Source organism: Erigeron canadensis, chromosome 6 (genome assembly GCF_010389155.1).
Source record: "Erigeron canadensis isolate Cc75 chromosome 6, C_canadensis_v1, whole genome shotgun sequence".
NCBI classification, from domain to species: domain Eukaryota; kingdom Viridiplantae; phylum Streptophyta; class Magnoliopsida; order Asterales; family Asteraceae; genus Erigeron; species Erigeron canadensis.
The window spans coordinates 3,036,330-3,057,895 of record NC_057766.1 but is presented as its reverse complement, the minus strand read 5'-3'; the positions used below and the strand labels follow the sequence as shown (position 1 = coordinate 3,057,895).

Sequence of the window (21,566 nt, the reverse complement as noted above, 5' to 3'; positions counted from 1 at the left end):
ATAACTTGTGTAATTCAGACTAGATTTATTGATGCATTGTTGATAGTTTGTTGGTTAATTGCAGCTATAATGTTAATCTAATATCCGATATCCAGTTTATTACTAGAGAGATCTTAGAATTTTATTAGGAGATAACTTTCTTGATAGGTACCCATCATTGTATTGTACTATATATACATTTACTCATGAGATTACTCTCTATATACATTTAGTAATTATGTTTTTTCTGTCAACCGAACACACAAGGTGTTAATGAAATTGAAGGATAGTTGATGTCCTGTATATTTTTTTCAAGCTTTTGAGAATGATAAGGATGTGAGCTACAAAGCAATAGATAAATATGCAATCTCTTTATGTTGAAGTCCATATGATTCCTTGATTCGGTTCCAAACGTTAATTTCCAGCCTATGATTAGTCTAAACATAGTGGGGCGAGAAGGAGTGGCGATCTGCTGCTTTTTGCTGCCCTGTCCCCTGGAACACATCTACCATCCAAACGATCGACATGTCTTGCCGTCTCTTCCTTTGACTCTCTCATTTTTCAAAAAAATAAAGGGATTGAACGGCTAGTGTTTTTTTTAGGAAAAAAAATTAATTTTTTTTATTACTTTACATCTATGTATACAATCTGCCTCGTGATCGACTACATTTATTTTGCATTCTCGTATCTAGTAGCTACAGATGATAGGTGTATATATTGTTAAGATGATGATTGGTATATAAATCTAGTTGTTGCGTTTGATATGGTGAGTGGAGACTTTAGTGATATACACCTCCCTCATAGTGTAGTAAACCCGTCTTCTCAAGATTTCTCCATCTCTATGATTAAGGATTCTCTTGCTCTACTTGAATACGATAGTGAAGCCGAGAAAGGAGTTTATGGTGTATGGATTGAGGATTCTCTTGCTCTACTTGCGTGGTCAATACGTTTGCAAAGCCATTCACCATCAAACACACCAGATGCATAATTATATGTTAAGGTTCTAGGATTTAGGTAGATTGACCAACTTTTCATAGAAAATATGATAGCTAAACATGGGGATATGACAGCAGCGTCACTTGTAGTTTATGAACCACGCACACGAGCCATGATTCATTTATTGGCAAACATGATTCATTTATTGTGAGTTCCTACATGGAAACTTTACTTTTGATGGATGAGTAATTTGTAAAGATCCAGTTCCAGTTTTAGCCTTATGAATCAGTTCAAGTCGTAAGAAAGTTTTTTTCATCATAAGTGAAATTGTGTTATGTTTAATGATGCTACATTCTTTATAACTTGTGTAATTCAGACTAGATTTATTGACGCATTCTTGATAGTTAGTTGGTTAATAGAGATAGATCACCATTTAGGTTCTAATAATACAGAGCCTCATTGGTATTCTAACAGCCATATCAAAGTGTTTATTCATGGAAGGTTTCAAACATGGATCCCTTTTAAGATTATCGGGTAGATAATTGTAGAATTGAGTTTAGACCTATATAAATTCCCAGTTTGAACCCCAACAATATCAGACAGCCTACTTCAATGACAAGATTGAAAATTGCAAATTATATGAATTTTCTGTATTTATTTATCAAAAAATCTGATACAAAATGTATTGCATATGTTTGATTTTGACTGTATTAAGATATAATGTTCATCTAATATGATTTGAAATGTTGTATGCACTAATATAGACTTCGGGTTCCTTTCAAATCTTTTAGGTCAAAGGTTTTGATTTGCCCAAGACAAATGCACCAACCCAACCAATTGATGAGTCAATGGGCTGAAATGACCACCTATAGTACAAGACAACAATGGATATTTATGATTATCTGGGTTCGGGTCAAATTTAGAGGTCAACGCTAATGAGTTATAGAGTATGAATACCATAAATTAGAATGACTAACATGTTAGAACTAGTTTTGTAGCAGCAGGTTTTTATTGGATTTAGAAAAGAAAATATAACATGGTAGATTAAATTACATTATATTTTTAAATAAAGGTTTTTAAAAGCAGTTTCCAGCAGTAAACAAAGGTTGTGTCTGTTTGGCAACTATCATATGTTGTAACCTTGTATCAGAACTTGATGATGATATATGGTTAGGTTACTTGGCTATGTAAAATTGTGCAACATATTTATATTGGTCGTACTCTCTTATTTAAGGAAGTCGTTATGCTTTTGAAAGGATCAAAGTTATTAGAATAACTAGCACGTTACATCTATGTACAGCTCCCCACATCATGGATAGGCAGCTGATTTTAGGCTATTATGGATTACCGGTTATCAACCTTTTGTAACATTATCCGGTGTTGACTTGTTAGTACACTTTTCAGGTAATCAGGTGGTTCAAGGACGTGATGCATGATCTAGTGTAGCTTTTGGACTCGGGCATGGACTTTATGGATCAAGGATTCATTCGCCCACTTTTGATTAATGCTTAGGATCAATAGCCATCTCTAGAATTCTCTATTGTAAACTTTGATAGTCATTTGCTCCTTGTGCATTGTTTGATATTTGACTTGTTGTGGATTCACCTAATTCATTAATTTCATTTAGTTGTCTACGATAATCCCTCCTTTTGCTATATGACTTCCGTAATATTTCGAGCCCTAGCTCGGGGTGTTACATTGCTTGACTGTAGAATTCATTGGACCCAGCCTGGGATAAATAAGTAAAAGTTCACATATTTTAAACTGAGCAAAAAAAGAACAAAAAATGCAAAGAAAAACATCCACATATATTTACATTGTACAACATCCATCACCCCTGCGAAAAATATGGGATACCGCAATAGAAACTTTCTTCCACTTAACAGAGTTTCTAGTTCCTTGATCGCCATCACTTCTCCAGTTCATGCAAATCCTTTTAATATACATGATACAAAATCACCTGAAGTTACTCCTTCATTACTTTGGGATTTAACAGACATCATTAACGTGTTAATGATACCCAATAGCACCTCTGTGTCTGCAACTTGTTCTCTCGGCTTCTGGACTATAAACCAAACAAAAAAACCGCAATTTCCACAGTCAATCTCGAAAGATATATATAAAAAGTTTCATGCATCAAAATTACAAAGACTATGACTAACTTTTCGTTTCCAAATTAAGTTCCAATATCTGATATACTACTCCTATTATATAACACAAGCCATGGAGTGAAAGTTTTCCATTTGTTCATTATTTTGAGGCAAAGCTTGAACCGTCTTCTGTATCTCTTTGGTAGATAATATATTTCCATCTCGCACTCAAGTCAATTATTTGTATATATATATATACATATATATATATAGAGAGAGAGATATCGACCATTCATACTGAAATCGAGAGTAGCATAACTTCATCCGAACAGAAATAGGTTTCGTTTTATATACACACACAGGCATATATATATATATATACACATATTATATATATATATACACAATAATTAAGATATAAGATAATTTCAAAATTAACTAAACAAATCGACTGATTGAAAGTTTCAACTTACTGTTAATGGCTGAGTTCAAGCAGTGATGGATACAAGACGCTAATTGATTTGAATCTTAATTCTTTTGGTGAAGACGCTAATCGATCGATGATGATGAGGGTGATTGATGATGATGTATTGTCATAAATAGAAGACGCTAATTGGTGTCGTTTAAAAAAAAAAAAGAAAAAAAAGACGCTAATCGGTGATGACGATGATCAATGTATAGAGCACGCCTAATTTGGTAGATTTTATATTAAAAAGTGGATATTGTGTTAGGTGGATACACAAATTTATATATTTAGGTAACTATAACTATTATTTGTATTTTACTTGTGTTTACAAAGTTTATTCATTTATTTTTATCCTTTTTAATTATTCACACATTAGCATTTACTTATTCAACTAAAGTATCATTATTTTCTATTTTAAAGACTTAAAAAATCAACAAACAAAAACTTAAAAATTTGTAGTCAAAATTAATAGATATGCTAAACACGGCTATACATTTATTGACAACACAAATTAACAGTCACTTTAGCAACAGATAAAACGTCAGGAAAAATGCGACTCTATTTGCGATTGGTTTATACAAAGACCCAAATTAACGACACTACTAGAGTTGTATATTAGGAAGTCGCAAAATTAGCGATGTCATTAGTCGCATGTTTAAGAAAGTCGCAAAATAGCGACTTAATTAGCTACAAGACTTGCGACTTTGTAAACTAGAAATATTTTGCGACTTCGTTTTCGACTCAATTTGCGACAATGAAAACGAGGGTGTCGCGAAAGAAGTCTCTACCTGCATCGCAAATTAGCGACTTTTAATTGTGAGTCGCTAAATTTGTCTCTAAATGATTGTTTTCTTGTAGTGCAAGATTCACTTTAATCACATTTTAGTAGAAAACTGATGCACCAAGATTAACTTTGATGACCATCTTCCAAATCAAAATTCATATACTTTGCATCCTCATACAAAGTGATGCACCATGACAACATTTAGCTACAAGGCTTGCGACTTTGTAAACTAGAAATATTTTGCGACTTCGTTTTCGACTCAATTTGCGACAATGAAGACGAGGGTGTCGCGAAAGAAGTCTCTACCTGCATCGCAAATTAGCGACTTTTAATTGTGAGTCGCTAAATTTGTCTCTAAATGATTGTTTTCTTGTAGTGCAAGATTCACTTTAATCACATTTTAGTAGAAAACTGATGCACCAAGATTAACTTTGATGACCATCTTTCAAATCAAAATTCATATACTTTGCATCCTCATACAAAGTGATGCACCATGACAACATCAAACAGAACCAAAACTTGTCTAGTGAAGCAATAGGAAATCAACCTATTCGTAGATGTGGTTTGGTTGATCCAAATATCGCTAAGATCAGCATATTGTTTAATCATTGATCTGCAGTTTCAAATTAAGATTTAGATTTGGATTAATAATAATAATAATAATAATAATAATAATAATAATAATAATAATAATAATAAAAGTGATGTTATATATAAAAAAAATAATAATAATAAAAGTGATGTTTTATAATTTCTTGTAAATCCTATTAATTTCTAATGAAAGCGATGTTTTATATATAAAAAAATATAATAATAATAATAGTAGTCGTCGTTTGTTACCTCCGTATGTACAGAAAAGGAGAATGTTCAGAAAGGAAAAAAAATGAGAATGGAGATATTAGTGGATAATGGGAAGAGCCGAAGAAGTTCCTAAAAATAAGGGTGTATAATTGTATATGATTGAGATACTGAGATATGAACGGATGGACGATATATACAATTATACATAAATATTACAAAAGGTATTCTACCTAAAATAGCCTCAACATATTTTTAAAAACAATTTAAATCCTTTGCCACATGTTAAGCTTACAATTTGTCTTATCTGTTTTAGGTTAATAATTGTTTTAATTTACCCCTAACCTACATATATATATATATATATATATATATATATATATATATATATATATATATATATATACTAGGATTTTTGCTCCGTGCGATGCACGGTTCTTGAATTATATTTTTAAAACTTTTAGTATTTAATCAATAAAATTTCTAATAAGCAACATTTAAATAAAAAATTATATAAAATTAATTAAAAGTATTTAAAAATCTAATATTCAAAATTTTTTTAATATCAGATCCACTACATTAATGAGTGGAAAAACAAAATATTAGAATACATACATACATTTAACAATAACAATTTTGTGAAATAAACTTGATATACTGACTTAGACACTTCGTACAAAACACATATTGATATAGACGTATTTATAGGTTAGTAATTAACAAACTTATATATTGAAAAAAGGTGCTAGCAATTATTTATTTGGAAACAAATAAAAAGTTGACTATTTTATTTAATATATTGTTATTTTATTTTATTCGTATTGTAACGAAAAAGGAATGTAGTATATATTAAATGGAAATATTCATGGAGATGACACAAAGAAAAAATCTTATGTGGCAAAGTATAAAGATAGTTTTAAGTTGAGTTGGATGACTTTAGAATGCTAGAATAACTACTGTTTTATTATATATATATATATATATATATATATATAGGGGGAAGTGAGTATGGGGTTGTCCCCCATCTAAGCTTAGATGGGGAACTTCTCACACTTTGTTTTCTTAATCCATGAATATTGTAGGAGCCCCATCGTTTGTTTAAAATACAAATATTATTAAAATATTTGTGTGTGAGTGGTTCCCCATACTCACTTTTCCCATATATATATATATATATATATATAGGTAAAGGTTCATGTGAGAACTATTTAAATTGAAAAAACCATGAGAACTATTATATTATAACTTGATGTTCATATGTGTGTTACGGGTGAAATTTCAGGTTTCATTATCTTGAAGGTCCAAGGTATTGAAGTCTCATGATCTTGACATAGTTGAATATTCTGATTGTTTATTTATATCTTACTAACGATATATTCCAAATATTATTATTATTATTTCCACATGAGATAAGTATGCAGATCCCAGAATGTTCGATATCAAGCTTGGAAGAATACCTCTAACGGTATAAAATGGATTTAACACATGTAATATTTTATCAACACGCAAGAAAGACTTAGTCCACCAACATAATTGGACTTCAAGTTGATTTCAGCATGAGGAGAATATCTCCAACGGCCACAATATCAGTCAAGATATGTCCAACGTTCAACTATGAAGACCCAGATGATCCCTACAAAATCGGATAGTTAGTTAAGATCTTGAGTCTATATAAACGAAGGAAGTTGATCGATATTAGGCATCTAATTTTTTATTATCTTTCTGCTCACAACACTTGTATTCACACACTACTCTTATTATTCTCATTTTCATTCTTACACTTAGAAATATCGATCAACCAATTCATCATTGTAATAATTTTTAAACACGATTAATAAGAGAACAAAGGCATGGACGATTGCTTCCTCCCGGGGTTTTTATGCCGGCGATCCTTAAAGGATTAAGGGTTTTTTCTCGATAACAAATCTCGGTGTTCTTTGTTCCCTACTCTTTATTTTATTGCATTGTTTATCTAAACTTTGTTTTCATCTTGTTTCTTACGATATTAGTTGCATCATACTTTATTTTCTACATATATTTTGCGAATATCTTTGACCTCCATCTTTTGTTTAAATCGACATAATCTTTGATAATCATGTTCTATTTTACGCATCTTTGAATCTAAACGTATTTTACAAGCCCTTAACCTCACGAACGAAAGTTCGGTTACATAATTAATCTAGGTCTTCAACGTAGATTATCTTAGGTAATTTATTACCAAAACAATGTGATAGGTATATGTGAACATATTCATTCACATATGAACAGGTCAAATTATACTTAATATTGTCTATATATGTTCATATGTGAATGGTTCTTAATTGAACCTTACCATATATATATATATATACTAACACGTTATCCGTGCAATGCGTGTAATTTAGAAATATGAGTAGATTATAATAAATATGAAATAAACTGTATTGTTGATATCCATTGAAATTATAAGCCTTGCAAAAGATGAAGACAATAATAACGTTTGTCATATACTTTTATCTTTTTTATATTTTTAAATATTGCTTTTTATAACCAACTAGCTAATTAATTTGGGTAGACATCTTAACTAATATTTAAGACAAAAAAAATATATTTTAAAAAATCATTATAAGTATTATTACTATTGCATTATTAAAAAAGTCATTTCATACCAATGAATAATTAAGATTTTTAGTAAGTATTTAAAAGTATTTACTTAAAAAAATTCAAAAATCATATGATATCATAAATTTTTCAAAGATGAATAACAATTCTTCTTTAGTTATTATGGAGATTATATAATACTATAAAAATTTGTTATATATTAGGCTTACTATATTTTCTTGAAATTTGATTCCTTATTCAAGGTTTTAAATTTTGTAATATATATATATATATATATAGGTTTTGGGTAAAATAAAACAAGTATTAAAGTAAAACAAGTAAAACACTATGTTTTTCTTCACTAAAGATCATCGTGCATCATAAAAATCATTGTGCATCAATTGCTTCGTGAATCTTTGTGCATCAATTTAACCATGATCTAAAGGTCAAGATTTTGTCTTATATGTTTTACATTAATACTTGTTTTACAATACCCAACCCCTATATATATATATATATATATATATATATTATATACTAGTATTAATACCCGTATGATGTACGGTTATAGTAAGATTGGATTTCTATAAAAGAAAAAAAAATATACATTTCGTCTTTCTAAGAGTAGTCTAAAGGGGATAGACATTTTTCATAGGATTAAGATTCCCTAAAGTTTTCCCAACTTAACTAATCAAGTTGGGAAGATATTGACCCTTGAATGAAAATCAAGGGTCAAGTTTTAAATCTTGACCCTTGGATGAAACAAGGGTCAAGATTATCCCAACTTGACTAGTCAAGTTGGAATAACTTTAAGAAATCCCCTTCCTTTTTGATAAACATAGGTGATGGAAATAGGCAATTATGGTATCAATAAATTTTATAATATTTTAATATAATTAGATTGGTGCCCGCGCAGTGCAGTGTCGATGAGGCGGTGACGGTGTAATTATTAACGTAAAAGTAATTTCAGGTTCTTAAATTTAAAGGAATGGGGGGTTGAGTGTGTTTTATAAGGAGTATAGATAATTTTGATTGTATGAAAAATCTAAATTATTTAATAATCTAATTATATAAGATTCACTTGTCAATGGGGTTGGTGGCTCATTGGTAAGGTCTTTGGCTTTGGGTGGATCAATCTGAGTTCGAGTTCCACTTCCCATATTTGTGGGGGGTGGGGGTGGATTAATATGGATTTTTTGAGAGTCCAGAGTTTTCATCTTAGACATGCGTGTAATTTAGAAGTAGGAGTATATTAGGATGTCGTTCTATAAAAAATTATATATTTAAGATTTATTTATCGTATCTTGTAGGTAAAATATTTTAGAAGGACACGTGTCATTTTAATAAAGCGACACATATCGATCAAAATACTTCACAATCTTGTTTTAGTTATTGGTAGATTTATTAGCTCTTTTTTCAATTAACGAAATAATATTTTTAATGATTAGATGAATATAATATTTTTACATTTTGTTATCAATAGACAATCTTGTAAGAATGAGTAAATTTTATATGATGTATTATTATAACGTATCCTCATCTTATTTAAATTAACTTAATTTTTAATTGAAAGTTTTAAACTATGTAGTAATAAATATTTTGTGTATTCATACAATGTATCATTTATAATTTTATATAATAATTACTTCTTTTTTTTAATTGATATACATTTAAACAGTAGTCATTTTTTTTAGCATTCTTAATATATATTCATAGTAAATAAGTGAAGGTGGTGCTTTTAGGTACTCAAGTTAGGTGAAATCTTTCTCACTTAATTAATTTTTAATCCATAAAAAACATAAGGCTCATTATTTATTCATTATATATTTATGGATTAAAAAATTAGCATGTAAAAAAGATTTCATCCAATCTGGATGCATAACACCACAACCTTCCCTTTTACCATATTCATGTACCATTATTATGGAAATTTAAGAATCAAATACTCCGAATAACATTAGGAGGTTATAAAATTAATTATAAAAGTGGGGCAGTTAAATTCGTCCATGATCCATCGCATATATATCTGCACGGCCCAAACACCAAAATCCCCAAAATCAATCAATGAACCATTTGAAATCAAAACCCTAGACGAAGATCTGTGAAAAACCCCGAAATTGGAACTTGAGAAAAGGAGGGATGGCAGACAACATTCCGTTTGAGATGCAAATAGAGATCATGAAAAGGCTTCCTGTGAAATCGCTGGCGGTATTCAGATCGGTTTTGAAAGCTTGGAAATCAGTAATCGACAACCCTCTCTTTATCACCGATTACACCAACTTTCACCAGCATCATCGGCTTCTTATATGCTTCACCATTGCTTACAAGTATAATTATGAGATCGAATATGTTTTCACCGTTGACAATGACACTCTCTCCCAACACACTGTTGCTAATGTCCCTGTGTCGTCTGAAACACTTGTTGGTACGTCTCATGGATTGCTATGCTTAGAGGATGGTTGTTGGAAAAAAAGGGCTGTGATTTGGAATCCTTCACTTGGAAAATCCGTTGCTATCGATGTGCCTTCTAAAGATTATTTAGAATCAACTGTTTTAGATTTTGGGGTTCATCCAGATAATTTTGACTCTATGATTGATTTGCGTTCCGAAGATGGTTTAAATTATACTGTTTTAGGTTTTGGGGTTCGTCCTGATAATTTTGACCCTATGATTGTATTGATCAATGGTGTTGGACATCCTATCCCGGTTTTGGTGTTTAACTTAAGCTCGCGGATTTGGAGAATTCCACGTGGTAACTTGCCTCCTAAGTCGATTAGTTTTTCGTACGACACTACTCCAGTTGTTACGGATCGGTGTATTTATTGGAAAGCTTCTGAGAGGAGTATTAATCTGGTTGTTGGGTTCGATATGGTGAGTGAAGTCTTTATGGAAATAAACCTCCCTCATTGTGTAGCACACCGGTCTCCTGATGAAGATTTTTCCATCTCTATGATAGGAGGGTCTCTTGCGCTACTTGAATGCTATGATGACGCCAAGAAACCAGTTTGTGACGTATGGATGATGGTGGAGGATGGTGCATCAAAATCGTTCACAAAGCTATTCACCATCAACAAACCAGATGGATCAATAAGGACCAAGGTACTAGGATTTAGGAAGAATGACCAACCTATTATGGAAACAAGGACAATAGATCATTACCGGCCAGTATCACTTGCACTTTACGAACCACGCACAGGGACCATCAAGAAAACGGAGATTAACGTCCATGATGGTTCATCCTTTCTGAGTTCCTACACGGAAACTTTACTTTTGCTAGATCAGTTGGATAAGCAAGTTGTAACGATCCAATTGCAGTGATAGCCTTCAAATCATATTTTGCTATTGTCTACCTTGTTGCAAGTTTTGTGCTGTCATGCATTTACAATTGGGAAGACAAAATTGTGTTTACACTGAAGCTTATTGGAACTCCAAAAGACCCAAAATAAAAATATTTGTTCACACTTCTTAGTTTTTTAGTTACTGCACCTGATTGCACAACGATAATCATTATGCATTTAGTGACTTCTATCTTATATTTCTATTAAAACAGTTGTAAGGGCTAATTTGTTTTTAGTTTTCCATCATCAAAATTGGCAACAGTTATTGTACATTGGTGACAGCAGGAGGGAGGAGTGGATTAGATTTTTGTATGTAAATTAACCTATTAAAAATATTCCCATTTTGAAACAGTTTACACAAGTTCTGTAGTTAGTTTTGTAGCAACCAGTCTTACTAATTATAAGAGGATTAATTAGTGTATGTGTTCGAGAGTCAAGGGAAGCCAATATCTACCGACCTTAGTATATGCCAGCCAGGAGGTAATCATGTACTAACCCAGAAGTCACAGATATTTGACTTGGGGCAATTGGAGCAGTTTTTAAAGGAACATGTGAATCTTAGTGAAATTAATCACCAAAACATTGTGCAGGTTTTGGGATGTTGTTTGGAAACTAAGGTCCCAGTATTAGCTTATGAATACATTCCTAGCAATTTGATGATTCTTGTTTTTCTATGTTATATTTTGATTCAAGAAAATTGACTTTGCAGGATAGTGGTTTCTCAGAGAAGCAATTTGAACTTATTGTTAGAAGCTATACAGGCCCAATTGGTGTGTATCTTATAAGGTACCTCGTTTCTTATGACACAAATGCTAATGATGATTTTGCCTGCCTTATTTATTTCTCTGAATGACCGAAAAAAGAGTCCAATTTACAATCTATATAGGATTTTTATGTAACTTTTCATTGGTTTAACACAACTAAAACAGCTCTTTAGACCCAAAAAAGTGCAACATCTTCACTACCCCAGAATGTGCAAAAATAGGTCTGGACACAGTGAATTTACAATCATTTGACCAAAAAAAGGTAATTTCCAGCCTATGACTTGTCCTCCAGTCCCTAACATGTTACTATTATAAATTTCTTTCAAAATATGTTCATTCATTTGATTAAAAAAAGAGTCCACTGTACAATCTGTATAGGATTTTTATATAATTTTTCATTGGTTTAAGACAACTAAAACAGCTTCTTAAATAATGATGTCTTATGTGATATTTGATATTAGTCCTTTAATTAAGTTGGATTCAAATCCAAGGATGTGCAAAAATAGGTCTGGACGTACACGGTGAATCTATAATCAGTCCTGTTTCAGGATTCTATTGAGTGCTAGTCTTTGGTTTGGTTCTAGATTGACTAAAATCGGTCCTTCACTGTAAATATTTTAATTAACAAACCATGGTTTTCGGTTCAGTTCAAGGTCGAGTTTGGGACCAAACTGTTGCTTAGCTGAAACCGGACAGTTTCGAACTGGTTTAGATCAGTGTGGGTTTCCTATTATTTGGTATATTTTGGTTGTGAGAAGTGAAGTTTTGACTGAATACACCAGCTAAAAGTGTGGGTTCTTTTTAAATGTCATTATTCTCAATTAAGGAGGTCTTGTGGATTTGTTCAGTTCAAGATATTTTGATGTAGCCATTCACGAGATTCAGAAGATTATCCCATCACAGAATGATGTAAGTTTCATCACTTAAACTTTATAATACAGATCGAGGTGGCAAGATGGTGGTTGGGTAACGGGAAACACATTGGGTTGACGCACAAAATAGATTTTGTATAATCTAATGGATTTGAGACGCTGTATGCATTAAAATAAATACTGCGGGTGCCTTTCAACTCTTTTAGCTCGAAGGTTTTAATTTTGCCCGTGATAAAGGGCACCAACCCAACCAATTGAATAGTAAATTGGCCGAAATGACCACCTATACTACAAGACAAGAATGGATATTTATGATTTTATTTGGGTTTGGTTGCAGGTTGCTGATCATGATTACTGGTTCGGGTCAAATTTAGAGGTCAATGCTACCGAGTTATGGGGTATGAATGTACCATAAATAGAATGACTAACATGTTAGAATTAGTTTCATAGCAGCAGGTTTTTATGGGATTAGAAAAGGAAATATGACATGGTAGATTACATTACAGTATTTTTTGGAAGGGGTTTGCTAAATAAGGGTTGTGTTTAAGGTGCATAAATTGTTTATACATTTACCATGAAAATCAGGGGCGAGCTTTTAATATGGAAGATACAAGTTTATTTATGCACGTTAAATACAGCCCTTATGCAAAAAATTCTCCATGTCATATTTCCTTGCTCTACTTGAATACTATGATGACGCCAACCTATTATGCAAAAAATGGTAGATAGCCGGGGTAGCATCACTTGGAGTTTATGAACCAAGCACGGGAGCCATCGAGAATGTGTGGATCATTGGCAAACCTGGTTCATTCTTTGTGAGTTCCTACACGGAAACTTTACTGCTGTTGGATGAGTTGGATGAGCAATTTGTCAATCTCCATGTTTTAGGCTTATGAATCTGTTCAAGTCATTAGAAAGTTATACTTTTGTCATAAGTGAAATTATGTTATGTTAATTAGTGATACATTCTTTATAACTTGTGTAATTTAGACTAAATTTATGGATGCATTCTTGATAGTTTGTTGGCTAATGGAGATAGATCACCATTTAATGTACACATCCTAACTGGTATTCTGGCAACAATATCAAAGTGTTTATTCACGGAAGGTTTTAAACATGGATCTCTTCATATCCATAGTGAATTCAAGCAATACTAATTTTGTTCATTTGATTGACGCAAACCCGAGATATATTTAGGGTGCCTAAACCCAAAAAAACAGTTCAAACACTAATTCTGTTCATTTGATCAACGCAATTACAAAGTTGTAAAAACAACAGTATTCACACTTTGTAAGATCATACTTATCATTTTTTACTTTTTTTTTTTTTTCTTTGTCTATTATTTGTTGTGTTTTGAAACGAAGGGTATAAAGTCTTCATCATTGAGTGTATTTGTTACACGGTAACTATTAACTACTTATGATCATTCCATTTGATAGAACTAATAAGCAATGATCTCTGAGACTGACTGGGTGATAATTTTTCTTCCTTCGCTTTCGGTCTCGACTAGTCGTGCTCAGTTGACAGATTCAGGGTTGTTTGGTTCAAAAAGTCCAAGGAAATTTGATGGAAAAGAATTCAGAAGATTTCCTTGCTAGTCATGTTTAATACGGGTACTACAATACAATTTGCCCAAAGAAAATTATAAAGGTGGAGGGCATTACTGGTTGTCAAGCTGTCTTTTTTCTAAAATAAAATAAAAAAAAAAAACTCATCAGAAAAAAAGAAAAAGAATGAATATAAAAGAAAAAATATATATATATGAATACACAAACATGTTACATCATTGATTAAATCCAACGTCCTACATACTCACAGTTTTGCAAACTATAACAATGATATAATTGAACTGATGCTACACTACCTTTCCTTGACCTTGCATGTGTATATACTCGAACTGGTTCTTCCATCGTCATCTCCTTTACCGGAGGATTGGGATTTGATGAACTCGATGACTCGGCTTCCATCATCTCTACTTCTTTAGAGGTTTCAGGCTTTGTCATCACGGCTAGGCCTTTGTGACAAGAGTGCTTTTTGCGCTTTTAAAACTTCATATATATAGTCGATATGAATTCGTCAATTGTGGACATCGATCTCTACGATGTCGGCCTTTAGTTTGGTTTTTGTAGGTTGTGTTAGTCAAACTATAATTCCCACTATGATATTACATGTACCTTTTACCAATAGTCAAACCTTAAGTCCAATACAAAATGGTTCAACAATGAAGAATAATGTCATTGTTTCTTTATATGTAACACATCAATATACATTATTACAAAAGTTTGAAAAGCAAATGGTATATATCCGCCTAAAACAGTAAAACGGGTTATAGAATTGATTGTAAATGGGCCAGTTGAACCCTTCCATGATACTTCGCATATATACCTGCACGGCCCAAACACCGAAAGCTTATTTTAACAGTGATTTCCGGCCAGTTTCAATTTCCCTCATTATAAGATTGAATTCAAATATGTGTCCATTAAGGACGATGACACTCTCTCCCAACACACTGTAAGTAATGTTCCGTTGTCGTTAGAACAACTTAAGCATCTATCACTTATTGGTACATCTTAAGGATTGTTATGCTTATTCGGTTATTTTCGAGAGGATATATATATATTTCTTTTAAGCCAACAGCTGTGATTTGGAATCCGACGCTTGGAAAATCCATTGCTGTTGATGTGCCTTATCTGTATGTTAGTTTAGGTTTTGGGGTTCATCTTGATAGTTTTTGTAATGATCAGTAATGTTGAACGTCCTAACCCGGTTTTGGTGTTTACCTTAAGCTCACGGGGTTGGAGGGTTCCGCGTGGTAACCTGCCTCCTAAGTCAATTATTTTTCATAGTTTCGTGTGTTTAACAGCTACAAATGATCGATGTATTTACTGGAAAGGTTATAAGAGGGGTATTAATCCTGTTGTGGCGTTTGATATGGTGAGTGAGGACTTTATGGAAATACACCTTCCTCGTAGTGTAGCACGCCGGTATACTTGTACTTTCTCTCTCTCTAAGATTAAGGAGTCTCTTGCTCTATTTGAATACTTTGATGACACCAAGAAACGAGTTTGTGGTGTATGGATGATGGTGGAGGATGGTGTTTTAAAATCGTTCACAAAGCTATTCACCATCAACACACCAGATGCATCAGTAATGACTAGGGTACTAGGATTTAGTAAGAATGACCAACCTATTATTGAAGAAGTCATAGCTCCATATGGGTTAGCAGCATCACTTGTAGTTTATGAACCACACACACAAGCCATCATGAATTTGTGGATTATTGGCAAACATCATTCATTCTTTGTGAGTTCCTGCACGGAAACGTTACTTTTGCTGGATGAGTTAGATGGGCAATTTGTCAAGAGCCAATTGCAGTTTTAGGCTTATGAATCTGTTCAAGTCATTAGAAAGTTATTCCGTCGTAAGTGAAATTATGCTATGTTTAGTTATACATTCTTTATAACTTGTGTAATTCAGACTAGATTTATTGATGCATTCTTGATAGTTTGTTGGTTAATGGAGATAGATCACCATTTAGTCTCTGATGTACACAACCTAACTGGCCGGTATTTTGGCAACAATTTCAAAGTGCTCATTCACAGAAGGTTTATGGATCTCTTCATATCTATAGTGATCAACCTCAATACTGTTTCTGTTAATTAGAAAAAGAAGCAATCAACACCAACCCGAGATCTAAATTCGGTGGTTAAACCCAAAAAAGAAAAAGTTCAAATACTAATTCTGGTCATTTGATTAACGCAATTACAAACTTGTAAAAGCAGTATTCACCTTTTGTAAAGATCATACTTATCATTTTTAGTCTTTTTTTTTTTTTTTTTTTGTCTATTATTACTTGTGATTAGAAATGACAACATACAATGAAGGGTATTAAGTCTTCACCATTTGATAGAACTAATAAGCAATGAACGCTGAGACTGACTGGGTGACAATATTTTTTTCGCTTTCGGTCTCGACCAGTCGTACTCAGTTGACAGATTAGGGGTTGTTTGGTTCAAAAAACATTAAGGAAATTTGATGGAAAATAATTTAGACAATTTCCTTGCTTGTCATGTTTAATACTACAATACAATGCCCAAACAAAAGTATATAGGTGGAGGGCATTACTGATTGTCAGGGTGTCTTTTAAAAAAAAAAAAAAATTCATAAGAAAAAAAGAAAAATACACAAAAATATATAAAAGCAAAAAATATATAATGAATACACAAAAATGTTACATTGATTAAATCCAACATTCTACATACTCTCAGTTTTGCAAACTATAACAGTCAACAATGATATTTATTATTGAACTGATGCTGCACTACCTTTCCTTGACCTTGCAAGTGTATATACTCGAACTGGTTCTTCCATCGTAATATCCTTTACCAGAGGATTGGAATTTGATGACTTGGCTCTATGTCTTTGGAGGTTTCGGGCTTTGTCATCACGGCTAGGCTTGCGCTTTTAAAACAGCACTAGCCACTAGGAGAAGATGGTATAGGCAGTATTTGGGGGTCGTCTAACTGGTGAGGAGCTGAGTCTGATGATGATGATGATGATGATGATGATGATGATGATGATGATGAATAGATGATGATGATCTGGAGGGGGCGGGGGAGAAGCAGGAGTGAGGAGTCGGTGGCTTCTTGGTCTCTCTAGTTGAGTGGCAGGTGACTCGGCGGTTTGGTGCAGGTGACTGAGGTCTACCAGTTTGAGGTGGCTGCAGTTTCAGGTCAATACTTTTTAACAATTTTAAGTGTGAACAAATTAAGAATTTTTTTCACACTAATAAATTACATTTTGTTGTAGTGCAAACACAAGCAACAATAAGAGGAATCAAAGGACAAAAAGAAAAGAAAAACCAGAAACAGAACGCAAACCATCGGTTTTAGATAGTGAAATTTCAGCTCATTTACAAATTACAAATAAATGGGTTATTTTTAAAATAATATAATAGTAAAAAAAATTTACGAGAATCATACCATATACTCACGAAGTCTTTGTTATCCATCATATTGTGAAAGTTAGTTATGTAGGTTTATTCACGTATTACAAGGTTATCTAGTAAGTTATAAGATTGATTCTAAGTGGGCCAATTAAACCCTTCCATGATACATAGGCAGCATACCTGCACGGCCCAAACACCGAAAGATTAACTAAACTAAATGTGATTTTCAATTCCAATCCCCAAAATCAATCAACCATTCGAAATCAAACATCAGAAAAGGAGAAATGGCAGACAACATTCCTTTTGAAATTCAAATTGAAATCGTCAAAAGACTTCCTGTTAAATCAGTAGCCATATTCAGATCGATATCAAAAGCATGCAAATCAATGATCGACAGCCCTCTCTTTATTGCCAATTACACCAATTTTCATCAGCATCATCGGCTTCTTATAAGGTATGAATTCGTCAATACTTTTCCTGAGAAGGAAATCAAATATGTTTCCATTGTTGACAATGACACTTTCTCCCAGCACGAATTTGACAAAGTTTGTAATGTTCCCGTATCGTTTAAACTACTTAACAAACTATATCTTGTTAGTACGTCTCAAGGGTTGTTATGCTTTTCTGGTATTTCTCAAGAGGATGGCTGTGATGAGGAAACAGCTGTGATTTGGAATCCGAAACTTGGAAAATCCATTGCTGTTGATGTGCCTTGTATATTTGCTGCTTTAGGCTTTGGGGTTCGTCCTGATAATTTTGACCCAATGATTGTAATGGTGGGTAATGTGGCACATCCTAAACCGGTTATGCTGTTTACTTTAAGCTCACGGGTTTGGAGAGTTCCATGTGGTAACCTGCCACCTAAGTACATTTATTTTCCAAAAGTGTCTCCGGTAGCCACAGATAATCGGTGTATTTATTGGAAAGCTTTTAAGTGGCATATTAATCTTGTTGTTTCGTTTGATATGGTGAGTGAAAACTTTATGGAAATAAACCTCCCTCATAGTGTAGCACACGGGACTTATCATGATTTCTCCGTCTCTAAGATAAAGGAGTCTCTTGCTCTACTTGAATACTCTGATGACGCCGAGAAACGAGTTTGTGGTGTATGGATGATGGTGGAGGATTGTGTTTCAAAATCGTTCACAAAGCTATTTACCGTGAACACACCATCATTTGAGACTAAGGTTCTCGGATTTAGTAAGAATGACCAACCCATTATGGAAAAAGTTATAGCTAAATCTGGGGTAGCATCATCACTTGTAGTTTATCAACCATGCACAAGAGCCATCGAGAATGTGTGGATCATTGGCAGGCGTGGTTCATTCTTTGTGAGTTCCTACACGGCAACTTTACTTTTGCTAGATGAGTTGGATGAGCAATCTATAAAGATCCAATTGCAGTTTTAGCCTTATGAATAGGTTCAAGTCATTAGAGAGGTAGTTTGGTCATAAGTGAAATTGTGTTATGTTTCATGATACATTTATTATAACTGGTGTTATTCAAACTAGATTTATGGATGCATTCTTAATAGTTTGTTGGTTAATGGAGATAGATCACCATTTAGGCTCTAACCTTAACTGGTATTCTGACAGCCATATTAAAGTGTTTATTCAGTTAAGGTTCCAAACATGGCTCTTTTCATTTCCATGGTGATTTCAAACTCAATACCAAATATCCCAAATACTAATTCTGTTAATTAGAAAGAAGCAATCAACACCAAACCCGAGATCTATTTTCGATGGTCCAACCAAAAATAAAAAGTTCAAATACTAATTCTGAAGTTTACACCCTAATCTTTAGTAAAAGAGTACATTTTGTTTAAGATTGTAAATATTTTTTTGTTATTATATATGAATAAAGTTTTAAATTAATGTGCATTTTATTAATTAAACTGTTTGATAATTAAATTAAAAGAAAAAACTAAATGCAGTCTTTGATTCCACCTGGGTGACGATATATAATTGTTCTTCATTATGTATTGAATTGTTGTTTTAACACTTCACATTTATCACCTTTATTAGATAAACTATGTAGTCTTTGATCTTGATAGAATTCACTTGGGTTTGGGTCTTACTTCCCACATGTATAGGTTTCGCGCATACGTGTAATTTAAGAGTCCCAATAGGGTGCGTTCAAAAAAAAATAATATGAATAATAATAAGAAAAAGTTTACCAGAATTTTACTACAAGAAGTCTTTGTTATTCATCATATAAATAATCATCACTAGAATGATATATTATGAATAATGTTTAAAATCATCAATGTATATATATAATTATGAAAGTTTAAGAAACAAATACTGTAGTTACTTAGGTTTATACACGTATTACGCCATCAGAAGGTTATAAGATTTATAAATGGGCCAGTTCGCATAAGTCATAACACCAAAAGCGCGCTTATTTAAGTATTTAACTGTGGTTTTCAATTTCAATCCCCAAAATCCCCCTTCGCAATCAAAACATGAGAAAAGGAGGGCGGATGGCAGACAACATTCCTTTTGAAATTCAAATCGAAATCATAAAAAGGCTTCCTAAATCAGTGGCCGTATTTTTCGAAAGCATGGAAATCAGTAATCGACAGCCGTCTCTTTATTGCAGATTACACCAACTTTCACCAGAATCATCGGCTTCTTATAAGGTATGAAGTCGTCAACACTTACAAATCTAACTACAAGTATGTTTCCATTGTTGGTAGTCTCATGGATTGTTATGCTTATCTGGTATATCTCAAGGGAATGGGTTTAATAAGCGAACAGCTGTGATTTGGAATCCGACACTTGGAAAATCCATTGCTGTTGATGTGCCTATTCTGTATCCTGTTTTAGGTTTTGGGGTTCATCCTGATAGCTTTGACCCTCTTGTTGTATTGATCAATGGTTTTGAACATCCTAACTCGGTTTTCGTGTTTACCTTAAGCTCACGGGTTTGGAGAGTTCCGCGTGGTAATCTGCCTTCTAACTCATTTTTTATTAATTGCTTGTATCCAACAACTACAAATGATCGGTGTATTTATTGGAAAGTTTCTGAGATTAGTATTAATCTAGTTGTTGCGTTTGATATGTTGAGTGAAGACTTTACAGAAATAAACCTCCCTCATAGTGTAGCACACGGGTTTTATGATCGTTTTTCCATCGCTAAAATAAAAGAGTCTCTTGCTCTACTTGAATACTATAATGACGCCAAGAAACAAGTTTGTGGTGTATGGATGATGGTGGAGGATGGTGTTTCAAAATCGTTCACAAAGCTATTCACCATCAACATACCATCATTAAAAAGTGAATTTCTAGGATTTTGTAAGAATGGCCGACCTATTATTGAAAAAGTTATAGCTACAGATGGGGTAGCAGCATCACTTGTAGTTTATCAACCACGCTCAGGAGCCATCGAGAATGTGTGGATTATTGGCAAACTTGATTCATTTATTGTGAGTTCCTACATGGAAACTTTACTTTTGCTGGATGAGTTAGATGGGCAATTTCTCAATCTCCAATTGCAGTTTTAGGCTTATGAATCTGTTCAAGTCATTAGAAAGTTATTTTCGAAATAAGTGAAATTATGTTATGTTTAATGATACATTCTTTGTAACTTGTGTAATTCAGACTAGATTTATTGATGCATTCTTGATTGTTTGTTGGTTAATGGAGATAGATCACCATTTAGGTTATGCATGTACACAGCCTTATTGGTATTTTGACAGCCATATCAAGGTGTTTTTAGGTGAGGTTCCAGACATGGCTCTTTTCATATCCATGGTGATTTCAAATTATCTCAATGCCAAACACCCCAAATACTAATTCTGTTAATTAGAAAGAAGCAATCAACACTAAACCCGAGAGTTATTTTTGGTGGTTAAACCGAACAAATAAAAAAGTCTTTATCATCCATTTGATAGAACTAACAAGCAATGATTGCTGGAACTGACTGGGTGATAATTTTTCTTTCTTCACTTTCGGTCTCAACCAGTCAAATTAGGGGTCGTCTGGTTCAAGAAGTCCAACAAAATTTGAT

At 33.0% G+C, this 21,566-nt stretch overlaps 1 protein-coding gene across 1 annotated transcript; it reads left to right on the top strand.

The window, feature by feature from the left end:
- The first annotated feature begins 17,839 nt into the window (after positions 1-17,839).
- Positions 17,840-18,964, top strand: LOC122604108 (putative F-box protein At1g47790). The gene has a single exon (XM_043777010.1). The coding sequence runs from the start codon at positions 17,840-17,842 to the stop codon at positions 18,962-18,964; it is 1,125 nt and encodes a 374-aa protein (XP_043632945.1).
- Positions 18,965-21,566: the final 2,602 nt, after the last annotated feature.